This window comes from Schistocerca cancellata, chromosome 2, assembly GCF_023864275.1.
Source record: "Schistocerca cancellata isolate TAMUIC-IGC-003103 chromosome 2, iqSchCanc2.1, whole genome shotgun sequence".
Classification (NCBI taxonomy): Eukaryota; Metazoa; Arthropoda; class Insecta; order Orthoptera; family Acrididae; genus Schistocerca; species Schistocerca cancellata.
The window spans coordinates 580,557,643-580,584,606 of record NC_064627.1 but is presented as its reverse complement, the minus strand read 5'-3'; the positions used below and the strand labels follow the sequence as shown (position 1 = coordinate 580,584,606).

Genomic DNA, 26,964 nt, shown 5'->3' with positions numbered 1-26,964 from the left:
GTGTGTGTGTGTGTGTGTGTGTGTGTGTGTGTGTGTGCGTGCGTCCGTGTGTGCACACGCAAGCACATTTCTAGCTCTCTTTACCTATTTGCCCATAATTTTTGTCTTTGATTAACTTGTATTATGAACAATTACGAAGTTGACACATCTGTACAAATAGGATACCATTCAAGTATTCCATTTTAATTGTACACTTAATATTTTATTTAAACAATGACAGGAAATGTTTTATATTGCCATCCAATGTTGACCACCCTGGGCATAATCGGCATAATTGAAAGCATCATAAGCATCATCAGATGTTCACCAATTTTTGGTTTGTTAGATTATAAAGAAAATACTAGTGAGCAATTTAGAAAAGTCAGACCCTATCTCCACAAAAAATGTTATTTTTTCCCAAAAGTATTAAATTTTATTATTAGTTATAGTCTCACTATATATCACTAGAAGGGGACAAACAATAGCTATCAATAAAGGTAAACATAACTATAGCAGCAAATTGACCCGCCAGGCTAGCAGAGAGTGCTAACGTGCTGCTTCCTGGACTTGGGTAGGCACACCAACCCCGGATCGAATCCTCCCGGTGGATTAACAACGAGGGCCGATGTGCCGGACAGCCTGGATGTGGTTTTTAGGCGGTTTTCCACATCACGCTAGGTGAATACCAGGCTGGTCCCCCTGTACCACCTCAGTTACACGGCTCCCAGACATCCAAACACTTTCACGCTATTCCATGGATTACACTTGACGCAGACAGTTGGGATACACTAATTCTGTCCCAGGGGGGTACGGGGTTGCAGCAGGAAGGGCATCCGGCCACCCCTTAAACATTAACATGCCAAATCCAATTAACGATGGCTGACCCTGCGTAACTGCAGGACGAGGCTCAAGCGATAGATAGAACTATAGCAGCAAATTCAATTATAGAAATTGTTTGAGCGCATGAAAAAAAGAAGCGTACGTACCACTCTATTCTAATTCTTAGCATCTTAGCAGATGTTGTAAATGCTGAGTACAAGAGAAGACTTTCATAGAGAAATAATAATATATTTTCTGTCAGCCTGTGAAATAGGTTGAAAAAGTGTTGGTATAAGTTTTTATATGTGGCAGGGTCATTCAATAAAAGTTGCAAGAAGAACTACTGTATATTATGGACTTAAAAGATGCACCGTAATTTTAAAGTAATTTTTTAAAAAAATAAATTTTAAGTAACCGAACTGTCATTCACAATCCCCGAAAAATCGACACTTGAACTTCCTCCTCCTCCTCCTCCTCCTCCTTCTTCTTCTTCTTCTTCTTCTTCTTCATCGTCATGTCATCATCGTTGTCCTCTTTATGTATAAGATGGTCTTCACCGCCATAGAGAAAGATGGAACAATAATGTCTTCTCTCACTCTAGACCATGACTGTTTTATCCACTAACATACTTGTTTGATTATATGTCATTTTAATGCTCCCTTTGGCATGAATTCATGTTGAGTTTCATCTGTCGTCCATTTGTTCCTTTCCTCTCTCATATACACTTCAAGCGGTTTACTTATCGAGACATCAAGAGGTTGTAATCATGAGGTCGGTCCTCCCAGAATAACAGCAAGCTCTGTAGTTCCCTGTATCAATTTCTCTTTCACAGAATTTTTGAAATGACTACTAAACTGGTCTAGCACAAAAAGAGAACTCCTCTTCATTAAAGCAATTTTCCTTCTTCCTGTTGTTGTTGTGATCTTCCGTTCAGAGACTGGTTTGATGCAGCTCTCCATGCTACTCTATCCTGTGCAAGGTTCTTCAGCCCAGTAACTTCTGCAGCCTACATCCTTCTGAATCTGCTTAGTGTATTCATCCCTTGGTCTCCCTCTACGATTTTTACCCTCCACGCTTCCCTCCAATACTAAACTGGTGACCCCTTGATGTCTCAGAATGTGTCCTACCAACTGATCCCTCCCCCTAGTCAACTTGTGCCACAAATTGCTCTTCTCCCCAATTCTTTTTCCTACACTTCATTAATTGATAGTTTCATATCAGCCCCGTCTATCCAACCCTTGTGAAGTAGGCGACCACCACCACCACCACCACCACCACCACCACCACCACCACCACCACCACCACCTGGCAGTGTTTCAGAAGGTTTTGCCGTTGTTTTGTGCTTGAAAACGATCGTTGGATTAAGTTTAGTACCATCTGCACAACATCAAAGGGCAACAGCATAGTGCATCTATTCATGTCCACTTCTTTTTGTACTTACAGTTTTAACTCCTTTCATGACAACAGTTCTGTTATTTGGCACATCCATATTCACTATCTGGCTTAGTTTCACACTGATTTTCTTTCGGTGTTGAATAATAAAGCAATGGGAAGATAATATTTTCTCTTTATACTGTCATGGCATTTTGTGAGATATTTTGGTTTCGGTTAACATGCTATGTCCATGATGCTTCATAAACCTGTAGCACTTACCAACTCTGTCATTAAAGCCTGTTAGTTTCCACTATTGTGCTAGCTTACGAGCATGTATTTGAATCATTTTTGTATTAATTCCAATGCTGTTTTGATGGTGTCCTTGAATCCATTTCAATACATCGTCTTCTAGTTTTGGCCATTTTGCGTTCAGTCCTCTATTTGCACATTTAGTCTTCCTCATTTTTTTTAGTCCTTCTTTACTAGCCTGTCAATCACAAATGGTATTTTTCTGTTGGCGGAGGGTTCAGTTGCTCTGTTTCCATGTTGTTCTGCATATGTCGCTGTTGTTGTTGCTGCTGTTGTTTTTTGTTGTTGTGATCTTCAGTCTAGAGACTGATTTTCAGCAGCTCTCCATGCTACTCTATCCTGTGCAAGCTTCGTCATCTCCCAGTACCTACTGCAACCTACATCCTTCTGAATCTGCTTAGCGTATTCATCTCTTGGCCTCCATCTGTGATGTTTGACCTGCACGCTGCCCTCCAATACTAAATTGGTGATCCCTTGATGCCTCAGAACGTGTCCTACCAACTGATCCCTTCATCTAGTCAAGTTGTGCCACAAATTTCTCTTCTCCCCAATTCTATTCAATGCCTCCTCATTAAATATGTGGTCTACCCATCTAATCTTCTTCAATGTTCTTCTGTAGCACCACATTTTGAAAGCTTGTATTCTCTTCTTGTCTAAACTATTTATCGTCCATGTTTCACTTCCATACATGGCTACACTCCACACAAATACGTTCAGAAATGACTTCCTGACATTTAAGTCTATACTCGATGTTAACAAGTTTCTCTTCTTTAGAAACGCTTTCCTTGCCATTGCCAGTCTACATTTTATATCCTCTCTACTGCGACAATCATAAATTGTTTTGCTCCCCAAATAGCATAATTCATTTACTATTTTAGGTGTCTCAATTCCTAATCTAATTTCCTCAGCATCACCTGATTTAATTCAACTAGATTCCATTGTCCTTGTATTGCTTTTGTTGATGTTCATATTATACCCTCCGAGGCCGCATCATATAAATACCTTTTATTTTCTTCCATTATAAAACTAGCCGCTAACAATAATATTGTACTGTTACTGATAACACAAATAACTTTCAATTCAAGTTCACTGTCTGTGGACTGCAATGAAGCATCATAGGCTAGACAGTATTTCAGGTTTGTAATGGTGGGTCGGGTGGGAGACAGTTTTAGCAAGCTTCTGAATCTCTGCGATTCACGTTAATCGTACTGGTGCACTGCTGCTGCAAGTTGAAATCAACATTGCCAGGTAGAGATAGGTTTTCCGTGGCATCAAATATACGGCCATTTTTATGACTGGTGGGCATATTGAATCAAACACTGGACATTTTATATTGATTTTGAGCAGAAGACCTACCTGAATTTTGGAGGCATTTTTTCGAAGAAAAAAAGTTTACCTTTTTAGTCCATAAAATACGGTACCATTTCTAACATTGAAGTTTTCTCCAGTGTAGTGACCATACCAACTATATAAAACACCACTTTCCTGTCTCCTCCTTCTGTATCCTATAACTCTGTCATTACTCATATATTAAGAAGTATTCCATACTGAGACATCTCTTTCTTGTGGACTGATTATTTAAAACGTATTTTCTGTTACTAGATTATAATATTTTGATGCATTTTTTTATCACCAGCCATAGCACAGTTACATACTACTTAATGAGAAAATTTGTCAAACAAGAAGTTTGCAGAAACAGACTAGCATCAAAATAGAGATGAATGACAACATTAATTAGTTACAACCTCAGAAAGTGGACATCAGGTACTGAACCAAAAAACTCTGGGTCAGTGTGACATATCAGAGGGAGATATCTTGGTGTTCCGGAAGGAGCGTCTTAAAATTATGAAGAGTATGGCATCCAAAATTCTGTATAAATTGTCCCTGACATACTCCTTTACGAAGGACATTCCATGTTTAGACCCAAAAGTGGCAAGTTATACTGACTAAGAGGAAAGACAGACAGGGATAGCATTGACACAACTTACTACCTTAGATCACATTGGTGCTCATAAAGCTGATGCCATTGCCATTGAGTTCCAAAATCTGGTAGAAATTGTGTCAATAAAGGCAGTTGTCAAAGAATTTGATGGGGATCATTTTTGCAACAAGCTGTTCTGGATTATGATAACTGGTGTTGAGAGTGGACATCAAAATGTGAAGGGATTTAACAAGTTTTTTTTTAAAATCTCTTCCATAGCACTGCCAACCTTCAAAGAAGTATTCTGGCAAATCTATTCTGATCAAAAATGTGACTGAGGCCTCTTTCATAGCTGTTCGTGCTGGTCATGGTGCAGTCTAGGTCACAGGAGGTAACTGTCACAAAGCAGTTAATGCACAGCTTCTGAAATGCACCTGGTAGGTACAGTGAAATCGAACAGAGAATCAATCAGCTGGGAAATCCTCAAAAGAAAATGAAAGAGACGAGGAAGTGAGTAGAGAAAAGCTAAGAGTGCTAAGTAATATGAAAACAAAACTCATGGAAAATGCTGAGAAGGAGGTTTCTGAGATTGAAGTAGTTCTATCACTAAAAACTACCTGCTTGTGACGTCATTTAATGTATATGTTCTTATCAGACTAGTATACTGCTAGTTCTTCCATAATCATTTTGCTGAATTTGTATTTGTATTTTATTCTTGGCTTTCTTTGTAAAAAGTGTAACTTTTTTACTGAAATATATACCGTATTTACTCGAATCTAAGCCGCACTCGAATCTAAGCCGCACCTGAAAAATGAGACTTGAAATCAAGGGAAAAAAAATTTCCTGAATCTAAGCCGCACCTTAAATTTGAGACTCAAATTTCAAGGGAGAGAGAAGTTTTAGGCCGCACCTCCAAATCGAAACAAAGTTGGTCCATTGTAATATGAGACACAATTTAGATCGAATTAATGACGATACAGTTACAGTAGTTTGGTTCGAGTCGTAAGCTTAGCAGTTAAGTAGCCACTGCTATGCGCCAGGTGCTCCGTCCGTATTTATACGGCTACCCTTCCTTTTTCACGTGCTTCGTCTGGTTTGAATCGATTGCTTATTTTTCTTCGATCTGGTAAGTGCTGTTCTCTTTGTTATAGGTGTTTACGTCACTCTAAGCTGAAAATGCATTATTGTACTGTGTCATGCATTGTTGTCGCATTCTGATAATGTGTGTTTACGACCTGTCGCCACTCACGGCATGGCTTGCTTTTGTGCGCGCTACCGTCGCTTACGATTAAAAAAAAATATATATAGGAATTGTCTCATTAGCGAAACAATGGCAAGAGACTGCTATTTGTTGTTACTTACACTGCTGCTTTCTTTAATAATGTAAAACAAGAACCAAATAATAGACTGTGTATCATAGAAGATGTTATGCACGAGAGTTCAGCTAAAATTTTTCGCCGTTTGAAAATCTTTGCAGACGCCTCTTTTGTACATTACATTCTGCACAGAAATTAGAGTCATCTTAGATTTAAAAATCTAGTCAATTGCCGTGCTTCATTTCTGACTGTATCACTATTAGGCATAAGAATAATACGAATATAAACATGGCATGATATGTATATTCTTCCGCGTTTGCAGTTGTCTCACACTAGTTTCGTAGTTTATTAGGCAGACAGGGTTTAAATTCATTCATTCATTTATTGGTCCATTTGATAGTAGCAAACACGAAAGAATACATGGCAAAATGTTTATATTTGTATTATTCTTATGGTGAAGAGAATACTGCATGTGATTCACAATTCATAAAAGTTCCTATTAGCAACCATCTCTTCTCACAGGTAGGAAAAAAAAATGTAGAGTTGGCCTTATTGACAAACATCCCAGTCTTGCCAGTCGGATTTTCATAGTACATTGAAATGCTGCTACATTCGAAGATGAACAATACGGAATTTTTATTTACTTCGTTGGATAATGTATGAAAATGCAGTGGTCGAAACTCTGGGCAGAGCTAAGCTCGTCTTCCACTTCTTTTTTTTTTAAATTTATTTACTGACTCAGAGGTTTTGGCTCCAGTATTTATCTTTGTGCCTGCAAAGCATGCCTGTGTAGCGCTACATATATTCGACGGCAGAAGTTGGTTGTGGCGGCACCTACCACCATTTTTCAGAACTTCTGCTTAGTTTGCACTCGATTCTAAGCCGCAGGCGGTTTTTTGGATTACAAAAACCGGAAAAAAAGTGCGGCTTAGATTCAAGTAAATACGGTAATGCTCTTTGTTTATGTATCTGCATCTTCCCAACAGCTGGTTGCTCGTAACATAAATGTTTATTAATAATGTTTCACTTACTTTGAGTCTCATTCTACTTTTCCTGTAATTTTTTATTCAAATTACATTTAATCTTTATTCTGCTGTCAGCTCCTAATATGTTTGTTTCTTGGTTAAAATAAACCATGTTCATTCAGAGGTTTTTTCCGTATTATAATCTCAATTATGTTCCTATACATTGACCAAATTTGTAGATTTTGTCTTAAAATTGATCAAAATAAGTTAGGGACTAAGCACAATACGGCTCTGCAAAAATAAAATATTGGTCTTAAAAACTCAAGGAATTTCTTTTAGAGTCGCTGGGCACCATGTTATCATCAAGAAATTAATGAAAAAAATATGAGTAACTCTGGTTCCTCCATTTCTTTTATTTTACTCATGCCTGAAAGTAGTCATGATAACGCATCTGGTACTATTTTTTATGGCCCTTTTGTATAGTTAACTTCTATTTGATGTTGCTGTAGGAATAATATCCATTGCATTGACCTTTCCATGAGGAAAGCTGAGACCTTGTGATATGTATATATTGCTATGTTGGATCCCAGACTGTGCATTTGAAATTTTTGTACAGACCATATAACAGCTAACAACTCCTCTATCGCTATTTAATTAAGTTCATGTTCATTGAGTCTGCTAGCAAAAGCTAGTGTTCTGTGGTTACCTAACTCAGGATTCCACTCACCTTGAAATAGTTTGTCTGCAGTACCAAGCTCAGAAACATCAGTTGCTAACTTGAAGACCTGATTCATCACAGGATGGAATGTAACAATTTTATGAAAAGGGTAGCTGATACTCACTATATATTGGAGATGCTGTATCACAGACAAGCACAAAAAAAAGGACTGTAAAAAAATGAGCTTTTGGTCAAAAAGACCTTCGTTACAGATGGAACGTACACACACAAATTCACGCAAATGCAACTCACACACATATAACTACAGCCTGTGGCTGCTGAGGCCACACTGTAACCAGTGGCCCATGATGGGAGATGCAACCAGGTGGTGGGGATAAGGAGGAGGCTGGAGTGGCGAGGCAGAAGGATAGCAGGATAGGGGCGGGGATGGTAAAATGCCGCTTGTGGGAGTATACAGGGATGATGGGGGGAGACGTTAGGGCAGCTAGGTGTAGTTGGGAGGTTAGACAGAGAGTAGTGGGTTAGCAGAAAAGGTGCAACGTAAAAAGGCTGTACGTGCAGAGGTGGAATAGAAGACTATGTAGTTCTGGAATGGGAACAGTGAAGGGGTTAGAAGATAAGGACAATGATAATGAAGGTTTATGCCAGGAGGGTTACGGGAATGTAGGATATACTCCAGGGAGAGTTCCCACCTGCACAGTTCAGGAAAGCTGGTGCTGGTGGAAAGGATCCAGAATTGCACAGGCCGTGAAGCAGTCATTGAAATGAAGAATGTCGTGTTGGGCTGTCTGATTAGCAAGGGGGTGGTCCAGCTATTTCTTGGCCATAGTTATTCGGTGGACATTCATGCGGACAGACAGCTTGTTGGTTGTCATGCAGCACAGTGGTTGCAGCTTGGCTTGTAGATCATGTAACTGGTTTCTTGGGTAGCCCTGCCTTTGATGGGCTAGGTGATGGTCGTGACCTGACTGGAGTAGGTGGTGGTGAGGGGATGCACAGGACAGGTCTTGTATCCAGGTCTGTTTAAGGGATGTGAGCCATGAGACAAGGGGTTGGGAGCAGGGGTTGTGTAGAGATGGATGAGGATACTGTGTAGGTTTGGTGGGCAACTGAGTACCCCTGTGGGAGGGGTGGGAAGGATAGTGAGTAGGATGTTCATCATTTCAGAGCACAACGAAAGGTAGTCTAAACCTAGGTGCATAGTGTGATTTAGTTTCTCCAGTCCTAGATGGTACTGAATCACGAGGGGAATGCTGCTCTGTGGCCGGACAGTGGGACTTTGGGACTTGGAGGTTGACTGGAGAGATAAGGCATGGGAGATCTTTTGTTGTACAAGTTTGGGAGGGTAATTACAGTGTGCGAAAGCATCGTTGAGACCATTGGTATTTACCATTGCTCGTCACTATAGATATGACAGTCACCGGTGGCTAGGCTGTGTGAAAGAGACTTCTTGGTTTGGAATGGGTGACAGCTGCTCAAGTGGAGATATTGCTGGTCTTTGGTAGCTTTGATATGGATGGAAGTACTGATGTTGTAGCTATCTTTGATGTGAAGGTCAACATCGAGGAAGGTGGCTTGTTGGGTTGAGTAGGACCAGGCGAACCAGTAGGGGAGGAGAAGGTGTTTAGGTTCTGGAGGAATGTGAATAGGGTGTCCTCACACTCAGTCTAGATCATGACAATGTCATCAGTGAATCTGAACCAGGTGAGGAGTTTGGGATTCGGGGCATTGAGGAAGAATTACTTGTTATGGCCCTTGACTAGGTTGGCATAGGATTGTGCCATGTGAATGCTCATAGCCATACCTTGGATTTGTTTGTAGAGAATGCCTTCAAAGGAGAAGTAATGTGGGTGAGGATATAGTTGATCATGGTGATTAGGAAGGAGGTTATAAGTTTGGAATCTATTGGGCCTTCGGAAAGGTGGTGTTCAGCAGCGGTAAGCCGATGTGTATTACGTAAATTAATGTAAATGGAGGCGGCATCAATAGTGACAAGCTGGGCACCGTGTGGTAAAGGAACAGGAACTGTGAAGAGTCAATGGAGCAAATGGTTGGTGTCTTTATATAGGAGTGTAGTTTGTAGGTAATAGGCTGAAGGTGTTGGCCTATGAGAGCAGAGGTTCTCTCAGTAGGAGCATGGTAACTGGCCACAATGGAACATCCTGGGTGGTTCAGTTTTTGGAATTTAGGAAGCATGTGGAAGGTAGGAGTGCGGGGAGTGATATGGGTAAGGAGAGAGATGGTCTGTGGGGAGTGGTTCTGGGATGGGCCTAAGGTGTAGAGGAGAGACAGGGATCCTGCTGGATTTCTGGAGTGTGGTCACTGTGGCAGGGATTGTACATGGATGAATCTGACAGCAGGCAGAGTAATCCTTGTGGTTCAAAATAACAGTGGTAGAGCTTTTGTTAGCGGATAGGAGTACATGGTTGGGATCAGTTTTTAGGTGAAGGATTATGGTTCTCTTTTTGTGCGGATGTAAGGTTAGTTTGCTTGTTGGGGAATTTGGGGAATGATGGTGAGGCAAGGTCTGAGGTTGAGAAATTCTGGATAGTTAGCAGGGGGTGGCTTGAGGGGGGGGGGGCGGGGGGGGGGGGTTGGGAGATCACAGTTGGATGGACGTGTGAACTGAGTCAACCATGCTTCAACATTGATCTTTGGTTGAGTCTTATTGGTAGGGTTTGTGGTGAAAAAGTTTTTCCACTGTAGGAACTGGAAGAAGGAGAGAAGGTCTTTAACAAGTCCTGCATAATTTTAATTTGGGAGTGGGGCAAAAGGTGAACCTTTGGAAAGGACTGATACTTTCGAAGAGCAAATGCTTGTGGGAGAAAGGTTCATGACTGTATTTCAGGTCTCATTGGGTTCCTCATTGTGTATGGTGGTGGGAGTTTTTGAGGGTGAGGTGAATATAGTAGGTCTGCAAGGCAGTGTTTGTCAGCTGAGAGGGGGATGTGGGGGAGGTTTGTGGGTTGTTGTAAAGATGGTGGATAGTGGTAGTCCAAGGTGGGAGCAGGAAGCGAACAGGGTGGAGAGTTTTTTGAGGTGGCATTGTGCATGTTGCTCTAGTTCCTACAGGGCAAGGGTTTCGGTGTGTATATGGGATCCAGGAATTTGGGTTTGCATAGCAGGAGAATTTGACGGATGTAGAGGAGGTATTGCAAGGAGGTTTGGACCTGATTGATATGGTTCTGGAGGACTGTGTTGGTGAGGGTTAAGGACTGGCAGAATCTGAAAAAATTGAGGCCATTGTGGGAGGAAGGGTGGCAGCTGGAGATGGGTAATTTTCTGGTAAGGTCATTTGGGGGGATTCCGTGAGACAAGAAACAATACAGGAATGCTATGTGGGACTGGGTTCTGGCTAGGGATAAGGAAACTTTTCTGTATTGATGCAGGTGAAAGGGGCAAAGATCCATGGTAGTGGATAAAAATGCATAATAAATAATGTAGAAGTATGTACAAAAAATATTTGCAAAAATACTCCCGAACATGTGGGAAAAGTCACAAAAAGGATGAAATGGATGGAGTAGGGGGTACAAGACGAAATCTGAGGGAGAAGACTGAAAGTGAAAGGCAAAAACCAAACAAAAGTGGCATTATGTCACAAGGAGATCAAAGAAAAAATAGAGAGATTGTAATGAAGATTGTTGGAGGATAAGGTTGGATAAGTCTGAAGAGGGGGATGGCAGATGTGACTAGTTAGGTGAAATTAGTATGTGCAAACTGGATTGGTGGGGAGAAAAGGGGGGGGGGGGGGGCAGGTTCGTAGGATGAGATAAAAGTTCATGTGGCACAGGAAGACACGGGAAATAACACACGACAGTGATGCAGGAAGAGTAATTAATTAGAAGGTATTGGATTAATCATGAGATGCTGCACCAAGAATCAGCATGGTCTTGTAACAGTCTCACAATATGTTTCAAAATCAATTCATTTACTAATGCTTGTTTAATGTTAAGAAATGCTTCTGATACTCCTTCATCCCATACCCATTTAGTGCATTGTTTTAATAATGACAGTACTCCGAGATAGTTCATCATTTGACCCTGTATGTAACAACTATAAAATCCAGCCAATCCCAGAAACGAATGTAACTGTTTTACATTTCAGGGCAGTCTTTGATGGCTCTTATTCTTCCTGTGTGTGGTCTTATATCCTAAAAGTTCGAATTCTTCTCTTCCAAAATGCAGTTTCACTAAGCTGTGATGCCCTTCTCAAAAAAACTTGTGTAATGTTTTAGTTAATAATGTACAAGGTTCTTTCCTCATTTTGGATAAAAAATCATATCGTTCAAATAAATTATTAATTCTTGTAATAACTCTTTTTATCTAGTGCTTCATTCAGAGCTTGTATGAACTCTGATACAGAAATGATTAATCCAAAGGATAATACTCTAAAGTGATATGATTTCCCATCACACAGGAATGCAGTATTTTTTGTGAATTCTCATGTAACCTTATCTACCAGTATCTAGCCATCAGATACTTTCTTTGCTCAAACTTGGCTAACAACTCATCGGTACTCGTAGGTCCCTGTCTTTCTGCTTCTGTGTGTCTGTTTAATGTCCTCCCTCCTGGACAAGCTCACCCCTCTGCGGCTTTCTTAAACCTTACTTGGTAACATGTAAAAAATGTGTGCTAATGGTAACATCTGTATGGGAGACTAAGATTACCAAAGTTTGCAATTTATACCTACTTTAGTGGATATCGAAAATAAATAGCAGTTTAAAAGCCTGATGAAATATTAATACTAATATTTTTACTGTGTTTAAATCATAATTTGCATTAAAATATTTAAAAATTATACATCTTTTCTTCATGAAATAGTTTATAAACTTTATTATTCTTTTGAAAAATTCAAAAAATGAAACATTGTTTCCAATGAAGAAGTTTGTCAAGTTGACATGTTTTCTCAGATATTTTGATATACATGGAAGTAAAGAAAAAAATTACAAACTTTCTGCATATATTTTATATATTTTCATGGAGCAACTGGTTTTATCATATTTCACACACTTGCATGCAATCATTGTGTTGGATGTGTAGGGACAGTAACAACAGTTTTTTTCTCATGTCTAAAATGTCTATTTGTTGCCTTTTTGGTGGATGACCATCTCACTGCTCTTTACCAAAAATATTTGAAATAGTTTTCCTAAGTTCATCCGGTAAGTTTGGAATCTGGAGCCTTCTCTGTGTATGTCTACTGATGGAGCTCATTCCAATGCTCTTCATGAACTCAAATCTTGACGTTGTGCCCTTAGGTAAATTCATGTCATAGACATTTACGCAGCTCACATTGCCAGTGGCCACCTCCTCGTTTGGTGGTCAGCTGAGTAGTTGCTGCATTTCACGTTTAGAGTGTATACGCCAGATTTTGTGGCATTATAGAAATGAATAATTTTTAGTTTGTTGCTTTTTTCATTGATATACGCAGAGTGGTGCATTGAAGAAAGCGTCATAACTTCCGTAGATTTTATTGGAACAAAAGACAATAGTGTAAGATCTTTACTGAAACCATCAATTCTGGAGCCCTCTTCTTTCTTTGGGTCTAGAAGAAACTCTTCTGGAACTTCTCCTTTGTTGGATTTATGAATTCCAATATATGTCAACTTGTTATTCATCAGCTTCTTACTTAATTCAGTGGAGGAAAACCAATTGTCTGCTGTGATATTTCTATTTGTTCCAATAATAAGTTCAGTCCATGACAGAAACATAATCAAAATATCAGATCAGATTATCAACTGTTACCAACTAAGGGTTAATACTTATAAAAGGTTATTATATGCATATATTGGAAATGGTTATGGTTTGCAAAAGAATGATTCATTATCTTTTATCTTAAACTGACAAACATATTTACCCTTTACTTCTGGTTTATCACAAAAAAGTCACTATGTTTGAATGTAATCCTATATAAATCATGTTGTTGTTTTTTGTTCTGTTAGCAGAACAGATTCTTCGGTTTTGATCCTTATTTGCTCATTTAGTTCATAACGATTTCCTGCTGCTTTATCATTATTCAATATTTGAGCAGTAGCAACTAAAGACAACTCATTATCATCTACTAGACAGTTTACTTTAAAAGGCATTATCATCTACTAGACAGTTTACTTTAAAAGGGCACACCATACATAGGATCTTCATTATTCAAATATAGTACTTTAGTATCAAAATCTAGTTTTACTTTATACTTTAATAACCAATCAATGCCAATTAATGCTCTTGAGTTACAGCTTCCACAGCTGCTGTTACGCAATATCTCAGTTCATTCATTGTTGTTGATAAGACATAAACAGTCTTTTATAAACCTCCACAAGAAATAATCACATACAGTCAGGTCTGGTGACCTTTGAGGCCAGTAATATAAGGCTGAATCATTTGGTCCAGTGCAGCCAATCCATCATTCCATAATTCTTTGATTTAAACATTCCCGCACTTCCAGATGTCAGTGTGGTGGTGCCCCATCCTGTTGGTAAATGAAGTCGTTTGAATCAGTCTCCAACTGTGGTAAAAGAAAGTTCTCAAGCATATCAAGATATGTACTTCTTGTAACAGTTTTCTCAGCAAAGAAAAACGGACCATACTCCTTTTCCCATGAAACTGCTCAAAACCCATTAAATTTTGGAGAGTCCCTCTCATGTTGTACAACTTCATGAGGTTGTTCCCCACCCCATATTCTCACATTATAACGGTTCACCTTTTCATTTAAATGGAATGTTGCCTCGTCACTAAACACTAAGCTTGGAAGAAAATTGTCTTCCTCCATCTTGCTAAGAACAAAATTGCAGAACTCCACACATTAGTTTGTCACCTTTACAAAGAGCTTTTATTGGAACTGAACTACCTAGCAGGAACCATGTAAAACTCGAATGTTTGCTCTTTCCATCAGTATGCTGTTGGTGCACATATCTCAGATAATGTAATAGTTATTATTTTTTTAAATCGGATGATTCTTTTTGATACACCTTGTATTTGTACTTCTTTTGATATTCAGTTGTATTAAACAAAACGTCCTAATTGCAACCAAATGAATTGACTTTATATGTTCCTACCAATGAATGGATGCAGTTATCGGTCCTACCTAAAGACTTGACAATTAATCAAGCAATCAAAATGAGCTTCAAAACCATATGAAAAATGAGCTGTACGCTTCACTCGGTAGTCATTGGGGTCTGCTCTATCACGTTTTGTGTAACAGCTGTATAATAGCTTTCTTCCAGTCCTTTGGAATCATTTCAGTTTCTATATTTCTGCTAAAAGTGCATGAATTCTTATGAAGTCATCTCCTGTTTGTAACATTTCTGTAGCTATACAATGCTCTCCAGGCACTCTATTTTTGAGTGATTGAATGGTCTCTTGTTTCTTGAATTGTTGGCAGATGAGTGTCTGGATTTGGTACAAGTTTTTCAAAATGCAATTTTTCCAATGCAGTATCACAGTTCAATAAATTTTGAAAGTAATCACCTAATATTGTGCAGTTTCCTGTATTGTTTGTTCTAGTTACCCACTAATATGAGAAAAACACAGTTCTCGTGATATATTGCCAGATAAGTCCTCTTGTGAGTCTTGTAGAAATTTTGGGTGTTGTTTTTCTCGCCTATTTCTATGAATCTGCTTTTGTTATGAATTGTTTTTTAAAGTGATTTTTGTATCTTCTGGAAGGACTCCGATCTTTCAGCTATTTGGCACCCATTCCAGTGATTCCATACTTTGGTTCGTGTAGTTCCATTACATGTTATGTTCCACCATCTGTGTGTTTTAATTTCAAGGCCGATGTTTGTAATGTCTTCAAAGCCTGGCCACTCCTTGGAATTTTGTTCTAGTATTTCTTGTATGTCACAAGCGAAAACCTCAGCATTTTCCTTCAGGGAGTCTGTATAAACTCTTCGAAATAGTTTCCTGTTAGGTCTGGATCTGTTTGTTTGGAACCTAATTTTGATATTTGTTAAGTAGTGATCTGAAACGGCAATTCCTTTCTGTTCTCTAACATTTTGAATCTCGTGCGTATTCTTTATAGAAAATGCCACATGGAATTCCCCTAGTACTGAATTAGGTGACCTCTAGGTTTTCTTTTTTGCGAAGAGGTCTCGTAAACCTTGTAGGCATAAGACTCAGTTCAAATGAGTACAGAAGCTTATTAGAGATTCTTCATTCTTATTTGTCCTCTGATGCACTGGATGAAATCACACTCTTGATCTGTATTTCTTCTCCATGCCAAGTTGTACATTAAAATTGCCTAATAAGATTTTTACACTGTGTTTGAGAACCTTGTCTGTTGTTTCCTTTAGTATTTCTCAAGTCTTCTACTCTGAGGATTTCTTTTTTTCTCACTATGACTGAGAGCATGAGCATGTTTCTGGATTGCTAAGATTTGAGCGTGTAAATCAGCTGTTTAAGTTTACTTGTTTTCAGCACAGTGTTGATATTAATTGTGCCTAAAAAGTTCACTCTGGTGCTGCTACTGCATCAGTAATAGCCTGGACGTTGAGCATATCTTGTGCCTGGTGAAATATTGAATGTAAGATGTAAGTAAGTATATCTTGAAAGTATTTGTTCTATGGAACTGAAGTGTGGATGATAAAAACAGTACAGACAAACAAGAGGTTGTGGGGGGTGTTTTTTTAAATGAAGTGAACTGGTGTGGGGGTTAAAGTTCTAGATGTCAACAGTTTGAAATGGGAATCAATTTCGGATGGATGTTGTTTGCATAGCTATGCAAAAGTAATGGGGCTTGTACTAGATACACTAGTGTGAAGAGCTGTGGCAAACAAGTCTTTGGGCTGAACGACGACGACGGGGAGCAGGAGGAGAACAAATCAAAAATAATGTGACATATAGTAAATTTTAAGAAATCTCTTTAAAAATCACAGTTCTTACAACATGAAACCAAGTGATTAATTTCTTGTAAGGCAGATGGACACACTCCAATAACAATCCCAAATTTGGGATGTGATGCAAAGAACAAAGTCTTGCCAATACAATAAAATTTGCTGGTATTGATTTCTGCTGGACACAGGGCAACATTTGTTCACCAAGTAAAACCTAACCAAGAAGGATTGTACTACATTTTACTGGAAGTGAGAAGTTGTTAAACAAGCGCTGTTCGCTACAGGAGTATGAATTATTAAGACATTATGAATATTTACACCCATAATCTCGTTATACAAAATAATGATCTGGAATCTCAACACTAACACAAACTTCAGGCACCTATATATAATATGAAACACAGTGGAGATGGTGCCAAGTGCTTAAAAAGTGATGACAAACTAACAGTTTTGCATGTGGAGATGGTGCAGTAAATACATGTTTCCTTCACTATGTGACTTAGGTAACATGGGTGCAGTGGAGCAGGCATGGACCATGATTGTTCTTATGAAGACCTTTGGTATGTCTGAAGACAGTGGCTAATGTGACAGGTGTATTCCTGCTTCAAGTCAGAACTGTGACAGCAAGATGGTCTTGATAAATTAGACTGTCATTGTCAATCTAAGCTCACAGATGAAAGCTGCTTTGATACAAGGCAGAATTTGCTGCAGGGTGTCTATACAATTTCTTCCCTACCTGTTTCACTTCTGTCATATAAATATGTGGAAAAGTGACATCCAACAGCCCTTTGCCTGTTTATGTTAACAAACATATCTAATTACAGTTGGCAAAGATACAGCAAATGTTGACTTTAAATTAATCATCTGGTCAGACGAATCATTATGCACATTTGTGAAGTGCATATAATGTTGAGTTCATGGGGACTACTACTAGATAGAGAGTGTGCAGGTGCAATGTGAGATCTGTAGCGCTCTTCTGATGTTCTCAACTGGACCTTTTCATTGAAGGTGCTGTACCGAGGCTTAATGTCTGTGGTTTCAGAAACCATCACCACATCATTGCTTGCAAGGTACCTAACACATAGAGGACAAGTTTCCAGAAGATTGGCAGCCTTGCTCTGACCGTCCACAACCCAGCAACCCAAGCGCCAGTGGAGACTACAGGCCGAACGGACCTGTTCTCTTCTGCAAGACACAAGATTGAATATAGGTCTAGCTGTATCCTAGTGCTAAGTGATATTTAGAGCAGTGATCAGGCCACATCAGATCAGTTCGCTCAGAGTGAGGTTTCCTGAGCCAGGTGCCAATTCAGCAAGGATTCCATCAGTCAAGATTCTCACTCAAGAGCCGTCTCCGCGACATTGCTGTCATTCACGTCTGACTTCGAGACCCTTGGAGCTGCCAGCTGTGGACTAAGTTTATGCAGCCTTCTCACCAAAGAAAAGAGCTACTCTGTTATATGCAGGCTTGTGGACTTGTAAATTTATTCCTATTCAACTTTCAAATCACAACACTCCAGATGTGGACAGTTTTGCTCCTTATGTGACTTTGTAAAAGTAAAGTATGTGTTTAATCAAGTTAGACTCTATGACAATGTAATCAGCTGTCAACTGTCAGAAGTACTAGGGTGCTGTTTCACGAAGTGATGTATTTTATGCTGTGTTTCAATCCACATCTGATTAGACATACTGTTAATCTTTCATAAATAAACTTGTTCAATCATTGCTACATGGAAGTATTTTGTTCTGCCATCAGCAAACATATCAGAAAGGATAAACATTTTGATTTGTAATGGCTTCATTTACTTGCTGGACAGTGAGTTTCCGTGCTTTACCCCACCACCTTATTGAGTATTAAAATACTACCAGCACTATTAATATGTGGGACTTTGCAGATTGGTAACCTGCTGTTATATTCAGGTGGGAGGATTCTTCCACAACTGATGATGGCTCATTAGTTAAATGAAACCTTTCTGTCAGTTAACCTGTTTTTTATCTGTCTTATCAGTTTTGATTCATTTGTGAATCAGTTTCAAATTCCTGTGCTATTATCTTTGTTGTTTTGGATCTAAGGAAACTAAATAAAATTCTTTCACCTACTTGAAAATGTTTAATCAGTTAGTTGAAACTAACTGCAAAAATGAAGTGCAGCTTAATTGCCAACTGGAGTGGTTTTGATTAAATGATAACAATGACTCCTGCCTTCCCAGGATGTGAATTCTCCAGGATATTAGGCAAAAATTGTGCGTGCGTGGCAGGGGGAACAGACAGTATTGTCCAAAGATCTGGAATGATCTGAAAAGCCATCTGCTGCTAATGCTACTATTAAAAATCTGTAAGTCTACATGAAACAACAAGCCTGGCGTGAAATGAAAGGATCTTTGGTTACAGGTTGTAACCAAATGAATTTCACTAATGATGAGTCACCCTGACATTGTTCTTGAGCACATTCGTCTTGATTATTTTCTTACAATTGCATTCTTATAGTTTCTTGAAGCTGTGGGCCTGCTATGCTGTGCCACTCCTTGTACCATGTGACTTTCTTTCCATGTGCAGTGCATCAAGTACTGTCAAGAGAGCTCATGTCTATGCCAACTCTCTACAAAATAACTGCCTTTTTAGAGACTTCTTCTGTATTGGTAATTCTTGTATTTAATGTTTACAACATTAGGTGACAAATCTCTTGTTACTTGGAACAATGTATCTGAAGTGAAGTGCGTAAGAAAATGTCGTTTCTCCTTGGCTTCTTTCAACTTTTTCTGAGTCTTGTCATTGTAGACAGAAGTGTTTGCTCTGTACCTTCCAAAACACTGGCAAGCTGCAATTCCAAAGTATAAATGCCACCTCCCCACAGCAAGTGAAGACTTGTGGCAGCATTACATGTTACAGACATTTTGTGCTCACACTTCTCACATCATCTCTGCACAACCAAAATCAAAATGCACACAGTGGAAATTCTCTAGCTTTTTATACACTTACGAACATCTTCAGTTGGCCTAAGAGTATAATAGTAGCAGCATGTTCCCATGCTACTCCTAAGAATCCTGTGGATCACTGCAGACCATCATATGGGATTGTTTCACTTTTGTTGACAAGTGTAGGTTATGACAGGCATGGCTGGCATGGGTGGCCATGCGGTTCTAGGCGCTACAATCTGGAACCGCGTGACCGCTACGGTCGCAGGTTCGAATCCTGCCTCAGGCATGGATGTGTGTGATGTCCTTAGGTTAGTTAGGTTTAAGTAGTTCTAAGTTCTAGGGGACTGATGACCTTAGAAGTTAAGTCCCATAGTGCCCAGAGCCATTTGAACCATTTTATGACAGGCATGGTTAATCATTGATTTCTTCCTTCAACCAGAATCTTGTGTAGTCTATACCACAAGGAACTGCATCTGTTGTTAAGGCATGTGGGCTATTACAAAGGTAAGTCAATTATTATCCGCAAAGTAGTTATAAAATTTTATTGTAATCAAATAAGAAACTTACAAGAACATTTTTTGACATAGTCTCCTTCGTTTCAACACACTGGTCCATCTTTGTACAAGCTTCCTGATGCCCTTATAAAAGAAGTTTCTTGGTTGAGCTGTGAGCCAGAAATGCACCACTTCTTTCACTGCTTCGTCCAAGGCAAATCGACGGCCCCTTAATGCCTGTTTGAGTGGACCAAACAAGTGATAGTCAGAAGGGGCAAGATTGGGACTATATGGAGGATTATCCAGTACTTCAAATTTGAGTTTCTGGAGTGTTTCAGCAGTGAAGGGCAGCAGTATGCAGACGGGCATTGTCGTGCAACAACACAACACTTTTTGACAGCAATCCTCGGCATTTGCTTCGAATTGCAGACTTTAGCCTGGGAGTAAGCATCTCACTGTAATGTACATTGTTTACTGTTGTGTCCCTTTCCCCATAATGTTTCAGTACTGGACCTTTCGTGTCCCAAAAAACTGTAAGCATAAGTTTTCCCGCAGATTTGGGTCTTGAATTTTTCTTGCAAGGCGAATTTGGATGTTTCCGTTCCATACTCTGCCATTTACTCTCCGGCTCGTAATGATGTATCCATGTTTCATCACCAGTAATGATCCTGTCTAAAAAGCTGTCCCCTGTGTTACCATAGCGATCTAAATATTTTTTGCAGATGTCGAAGCGTGTTTGTTTATGCAGTTGTGTCAGGTGTTTTGGGACCCATCTTGCACAAGCTGTATGAAACCCAAGTCTGTTGTGGATGATTTTGTAGGCAGAACTGTGACTAATTCGCAGATGATGTGCCATGCCACTTCGTCAGTAGTTAATCGTCTGTGTAAGAGAATCATTGCACGTGAACGCTGAATGGTTTCTTCATATGTGGCGGTAAACAGTTGTCCGGCTCCTCCATTGTGCGTAACACTTGTGGGACCATTTCGAAATTTTTCAGTCCATTCGTAAACACTTCGCTGTGGCAAAACACTGTTCCCATACTGTACCGAAAGTCTTCGATGAATATTAGCCCCGATATGCCTTCCGACCACAAAAAAACGGATCCCTGAATGTTGCTGTTCTTTGGTGCAAATAGACAGCAGAGCAGCCACGATTAACAAAACGGCAGTGATAACAAAACTAAACTAGTAACTTGAAAATTGCAAAGATATAACAACAAATAAACAAAGCATGCATCATCAACATAAAACAGCAGTACTACCAAAATAAACAAAAATGTAACTAGATTGCGGATAATAATTGACTTACTCTCGTACATGCTATTAGGATGATAGTAATTATTTTTATTCTGGTTAGGTCGTGTCACTGCTTATTCATTGGAAACTTTCAGAAAAATTTCTTTATTTCATGTGTTTTAGTGAGACACTGACAAGCTTGGAAAAAGAACATACTCAACATAGTGACTCATATTCTCTTTCTTTTGTAGAAGAGGATTAATTCACAGTTCACACATGCACCCGCTCTGTCATGTAATTGAATGTTAAAGGGTTGTAAATGTATTCATGGTATTAATTACTGTTTAAAATTTATTTTCCTTTCCCATAATGAAAAATATCTCTTCATTTAATTAGTGGAAACATGGAGATTTTAATGAGCCCAAGCAGCTAAGTGCACTAAAGTGCCTGCTGCTGTAAAACAGGGAGGCATTTCAGCCCTTTAATGAATTTATAGATTGGCAACAGGGGTCAGTGTGCCAGCCAGTTTGGATGTGGTTTTCAGGTGATTTGCCACATTCACTGAGGTAAATACTGGGCTGGTTCCCATGACCCATCTCAGACATACTATGCATACACACTTTGAAAGATTGTCACATATGACAATGCAATTATACTAGTGCAAACAGCAAGGGTACATGAATTCCTACCTGGGTGGGAGCTGGCAGTAGCCTATATGCAGTTGTGGTTGGTTCTTTTTAATTACCATGTTTTTGTATCTGTTATCATCTCAAATATACACGCTGAACAGACACGTCAAACTGGTTTCAGATCTATTTTAATTCAGAAAGCTACCATTAATAATTTAAGGGGAAAAAGACCTTTGTTTGGCTTTCTGCTTTGTACAATTCCAAATCATCTTTTGCATCTGTTGGTAAGTATCAAAATATAACAGAAACATGAATTTTTCCTCTGCATAGTTGATGACAGCAGTGCTGTACGTGCTGTCTTTAATATTAAATATCTGAGAAGCTCTAAATTTGAGATTTGATATACTTAAATATTTACGTGTATTTGTTTCAGCACGGACAGAAACTGTTGAGTTGTCAAGTGAACTGAAAGTTTTGCTGAATTTACCTTCTACTGAAAGGAAGATTCTTCAAAAGTTAGGTTTACTAGGACACGTTGCCCGCACTAGATTGCTGTTATTAAGGAAAAGTCTTCCTATCAACTTGGTGTGTGATGTTGGTCAGAGGGTGACACAGTCTTTTTCTTTAAAAAATGATGGAGCAATGCCACTGAATCTGTCTCTTAAGATAGTTGATGAGCGTTTCAAGGAAGTTCACGATGACATTATACAAGTTGAACCAAAACACTTGGTGGTAACAGTGAAACAAAAATCATCTGTTAATATTATTTTCCAGCCACAACCGACATTAAAAAGTGTCCTCAGGTAAGTGAAAACAAAATTAAATAATTCATTTTATGCATGATAATTCTGCCATATTTATTTAACTAACCTTTTATAGATTGCTCTTTGTTGAAATTCAACCAAATGGTCAACTGTTCAAAATAGACATTTATGGGAAAGTTACTTCAGCGAAAGAACAACACATGGAAGGAAAGAATAAGAATCTTCCTGTTCAAATTAGGAATGATCCATGTTCACAGAAAGTCCTTTCGAGTAATGGAGTTTCCACACAGGGTGAGTATAATTCATCCAAATCATTTGTATTAATAGTTAACAATAGTACTGATCAATCTTCTTTATTCTGCCACAATTTATTACCTCTTTAAAAATGGACACAATGCCTGTGTATAATCATATGTTCATAATTACAAGTGTTATCATCATCATCATCATCATCATCATCATCATCATTTAAGACTGATTATGCCTTTCAGCGTTCAGTCTGGAGCATAGCCCCCCTTATACAGTTCCTCCATGATCCCCTATTCAGTGCTAACATTGGTGCCTCTTCTGATGTTATACCTATTACTTCAAAATCATTCTTAACCGAATCCAGGTACCTTCTCCTCGGTCTGCCCCGACTCCTCCTACCCTCTACTGCTGAATCCATGAGTCTCTTGGGTAACCTTGCTTCTCCCATGCGTGTAACATGACCCCACCATCTAAGCCTGTTTGCCCTGACTGCTACATCTATAGAGTTCATTCCCAGTTTTTCTTTGATTTCCTCATTGTGGACACCCTCCTGCCATTGTTCCCACCTACTAGTACCTGCAATCATCCTAGCTACTTTCATATCCGTAACCTCAACCTTGTTGATAAGGTAACCTGAATCCACCCAGCTTTCGCTCCCATACAACAAAGTTGGTCGAAAGATTGAACGGTGCACAGATAACTTAGTCTTGGTACTGACTTCCTTCTTGCAGAAGAGAGTAGATCGTAGCTGAGCGCTCACTGCATTAGCTTTGCTACACCTCACTTCCAGTTCTTTCACTATGTTGCCATCCTGTGAGAATATGCATCCTAAGTACTTGAAACCGTCCACCTGTTCTAACTTTGTTCCTCCTATTTGGCACTCAATCCGTTTATATTTCTTTCCCACTGACATTACTTTCGTTTTGGAGATGCTAATCTTCATACCATAGTCCTTACATTTCTGATCTAGCTCTGAAATATTACTTTGCAAACTTTCAATCGAATCTGCCATCACAACTAAGTCATCCGCATGTGCAAGACTGCTTATTTTGTGTTCACATATCTTAATCTCACCCAGCCAGTCTATTGTTTTCAACATATGATCCATAAATAATATGAACAACAATGGAGACAGGTTGCAGCCTTGTCTTACCCCTGAAACTACTCTGAACCATGAACTCAATTTACCGTCAACTCTAACTGCTGCCTGACTATCCATGTAAAGACCTTTAATTGCTTGCAAACGTTTGCCTCCTATTCCATAATCTTGTAGAACAGACAATAACTTCCTCCTAGGAACCCGGTCATATGCCTTTTCTAGATCTATAAAGCATAGATACAATTCCCTGTTCCTCTCATAACACTTCTCCATTATTTGCCGTAAGCTAAAGATCTGGTCCTGACAACCTCTAAGAGGCCTAAACCCACACTGATTTTCATCCAATTGGTCCTCAACTAATACTCGCACTTTCCTTTCAACAATACCTGCGAAGATTTTACCCACAACGCTGATTAAAGAGATACCTCTGTAGTTGTTACAATCTTTTCTGTTTCCATGTTTAAAGATTGGTGTGATTACTGCTTTTGTCCAGTCTGATGGAACCTGTCCCGACTCCCAGGCCATTTCAATTATCCTGTGTAGCCATTTAAGACCTGACATTCCACTGTATTTGATGAGTTCCGACTTAATTTCATCCACCCCAGCCGCTTTATTGCACTGCAATCTATTGACCATTTTTTTGACCATTTTTTTACAAGTGTTATATGGTAAAATATTAGTGAATGATCTTCACAAATCAAAGTTTAAGAACTAGAATGAAATGGAAATATTCATGTAATATATGTTTGTCTGTGATGCTTGGTGTAGGTTGTTGTATGTTGCACTGTTTTACAACTCTCAAACAAATAAAACAAACTAATGTCAGTGCTTTGGAAGATACATCTTTGTCCCTCATTCAGCAGAGTATTAGAACATTGTTTTGCATTCTGAAGAAACACTCACAATGTAACATTCTGTAACTTCATTAATCATCTGCATAAATGACTGTACATTATTCCAGAACTTAAAGAATTCTTTGTTACTGATTACGAAAGTTACAAATCGATAAGAATAAAAGAACAGAAAAAATGTCAACAACTGAACTTAAAGTAAAGTGGCACCAGGGATATCTTGACCTTTGAACTCGATCCGCTGACTGGATGTTGTGTGGGTCAAGTGTCACGGTGATGGTGACACTGCCAGCTGCTGTGTCAGTATGGTTTCTGTTGTGGAGAGTGGTCTGTTGGTGTTTGCGAAGCATGACTTGCCTATCCTGGACCTGTACTTGGAATGTTGGCGTGGTGCGCAGCGTGGTTTCAGGTAAAATCCATGCTGGTTTGATACGTTCAGGTGATACTTTTGATGGCGTGCGTTTGCACAATAGGTTTATGGTATCAATACCTCTGCTCAACACCAGAAAAGGGCCTATGTACGGTGGCAGTAGGGACGACTTGATTAAGTCCATTCACATCATCCCATGTGAGCAACTCTTTAAATCTTTGTGTTCAGTCACCTGATGGTTGCCATGGAGAGAAGAGGGCAGGAAGCGTACATATTATGCAGTGGTGCTTTAACTGCAGCACCAACTCAGGAAGTTCCTCTGTATCTGACAGTGATGCTGCTACTAAGTAGTCCACTGGAATCTGTAGAGTTTCATCATAAACCATTGTTGCCATGGACACCGTAATGTTGAGTGTGGGCGTTGTTTGAAGGTCTAGCAGCATAAGGGTACTGTGTCTGTCCATTTCTCTTGGTGAGACATTAATAACATGTTCAAGGTTCTGTGCCACTGTTCTGACATACCATTGTGGCAGGACGGTAGTTGGTTGTGTCATAACATGGAGAGGACGCCCAAAGCATGCAATCAAAGTATACACGAATGTTTTTGCCATAGTTTCATCGATATTTCTATTAATGCTGTTCCCTTCATCCACCTTATACAGCTGTCTGTGGCATTGAATAAGTATTTGTATCCATCTGACTGCAGAAGACGTCCTACATCAACAACATGAGTGTGCATGAATCTAAATGGTGTACCACCGGCCGCTGGTGGCCGAGCGGTTCTAAGCGCTTCAGTTTGGAATTGCGCTACCGCTACGGTTGCAGGTTCGAATCCTGCCTCGGGCATGGATGTGTGTGATGTCCTTAGGTTAGTTAGGTTCAAGTAGTTCTAAGTTCTAGGGGACTGATGACCTGAGATGTTAAGTCCCATAGTGCTCAGAGCCATTTGAACCATTTTTTTAAATGGTGTACCTTTGAAGTTAACAATCTCAGCATTTACATGACTGCCCACTTTACTTTATTGGCATGGAATGTGGGAACTTGGCTACTTGCATGTGTCTTCCTTCATAGCAGTCCACAGGAAACAGTATGTAAGTAATCTCATAGGAGCTCTGGCTTCTGGGTGAGAGGGGCCATGGATGGTCTTGAAGACCACCTTTTGGAACTTCTGTAAAATGTATGGTAATGGTTTGTCGCAAGAAATGGTGCTCCACTGCTTGAACTTAAGATTTGTACACTGGAATTAGAGTTTGTCCTGTGGATGTGTCATTTAACAGTTATGGGTCCTTGGCTTGCCCCACAGCTAGTTCTCTATAGTCTATAATCTGACACTCCTTTCTGAATGTCAAGGTAATAGGTTTGTGATCTGTAAAAATAGTCAGTGGTCATGCTTTTATTTGTGGACAGAAGTATATGACTGCTTTGTATATTGCCAACTACTCCCTATCATATATGATCCAGTTCATTTGGGTCAGTTGCAGCTTCTTAAACCCATACCTCCAGTTTTCTTTTGGCAGTATGCTTTCGCTTTGTTAATTGAAAGTAGCAAACCTGTAGAGTATGTTTATATAGATAGGTGGCGTGTTCTCTCGGACATGTGTGACAGAACAGACACCATTCGTTATGGAGCAGCTAATACATTTGTAGTTTCAGAGAATAAACATAAACAATTGGAACAGTAGAATAAAGGAACAGTTGCATCACACATTGTCCCATATAACACTTCCATGCATAATACAGTAAAAAAAAAATTGTCATTATTTTTGTATGAACCCAGAACTAGAGCACGTCAAAACGCTGCTCAATCTCGCTCGCTTCTCGCTGAGTACGCAGCTCATTATCGCTGGCACAGAGGCGTGAGGTGGGGATGACTGACGTCACGCTACGATACTGAGCTGAGACGAGGATTGTCAAATAGGACACGTGCCGGCCCGAAACTGTGAGAGCGCGAGCTGGCCGAGAGACTCGCATTGTCATAACTTAGCGGTAGGCAGTAAACTGTCATGGGATTAAACTCAGCATGAGTGGTTGCTGAACCGGGACCAGTGCAATGACTACCATCACAAAAGATGTTGTATTGAAGAAACTTGCTGATGGGACGTACATTCTGATAAATGAAGTGGGAGTAAGGAGTGGCAGTTCCAGTTGGGAAAAATTTAAGGTAAGCCTACC

The 26,964-nt window shown here is 39.5% G+C and overlaps 1 protein-coding gene across 1 annotated transcript in view; it reads left to right on the top strand.

Annotated features, from left to right (window-relative positions):
• LOC126162188 (uncharacterized) overlaps positions 1-26,964 on the top strand; it is a 319,012-nt gene that overhangs the window by 223,712 nt on the left and 68,336 nt on the right. The window contains exons 14-15 of the mRNA XM_049918515.1: positions 21,893-22,262; positions 22,339-22,514. Coding sequence (XP_049774472.1) covers positions 21,893-22,262; positions 22,339-22,514 — 546 coding nt within the window. The remainder of the gene's footprint in view (positions 1-21,892; positions 22,263-22,338; positions 22,515-26,964) is intronic.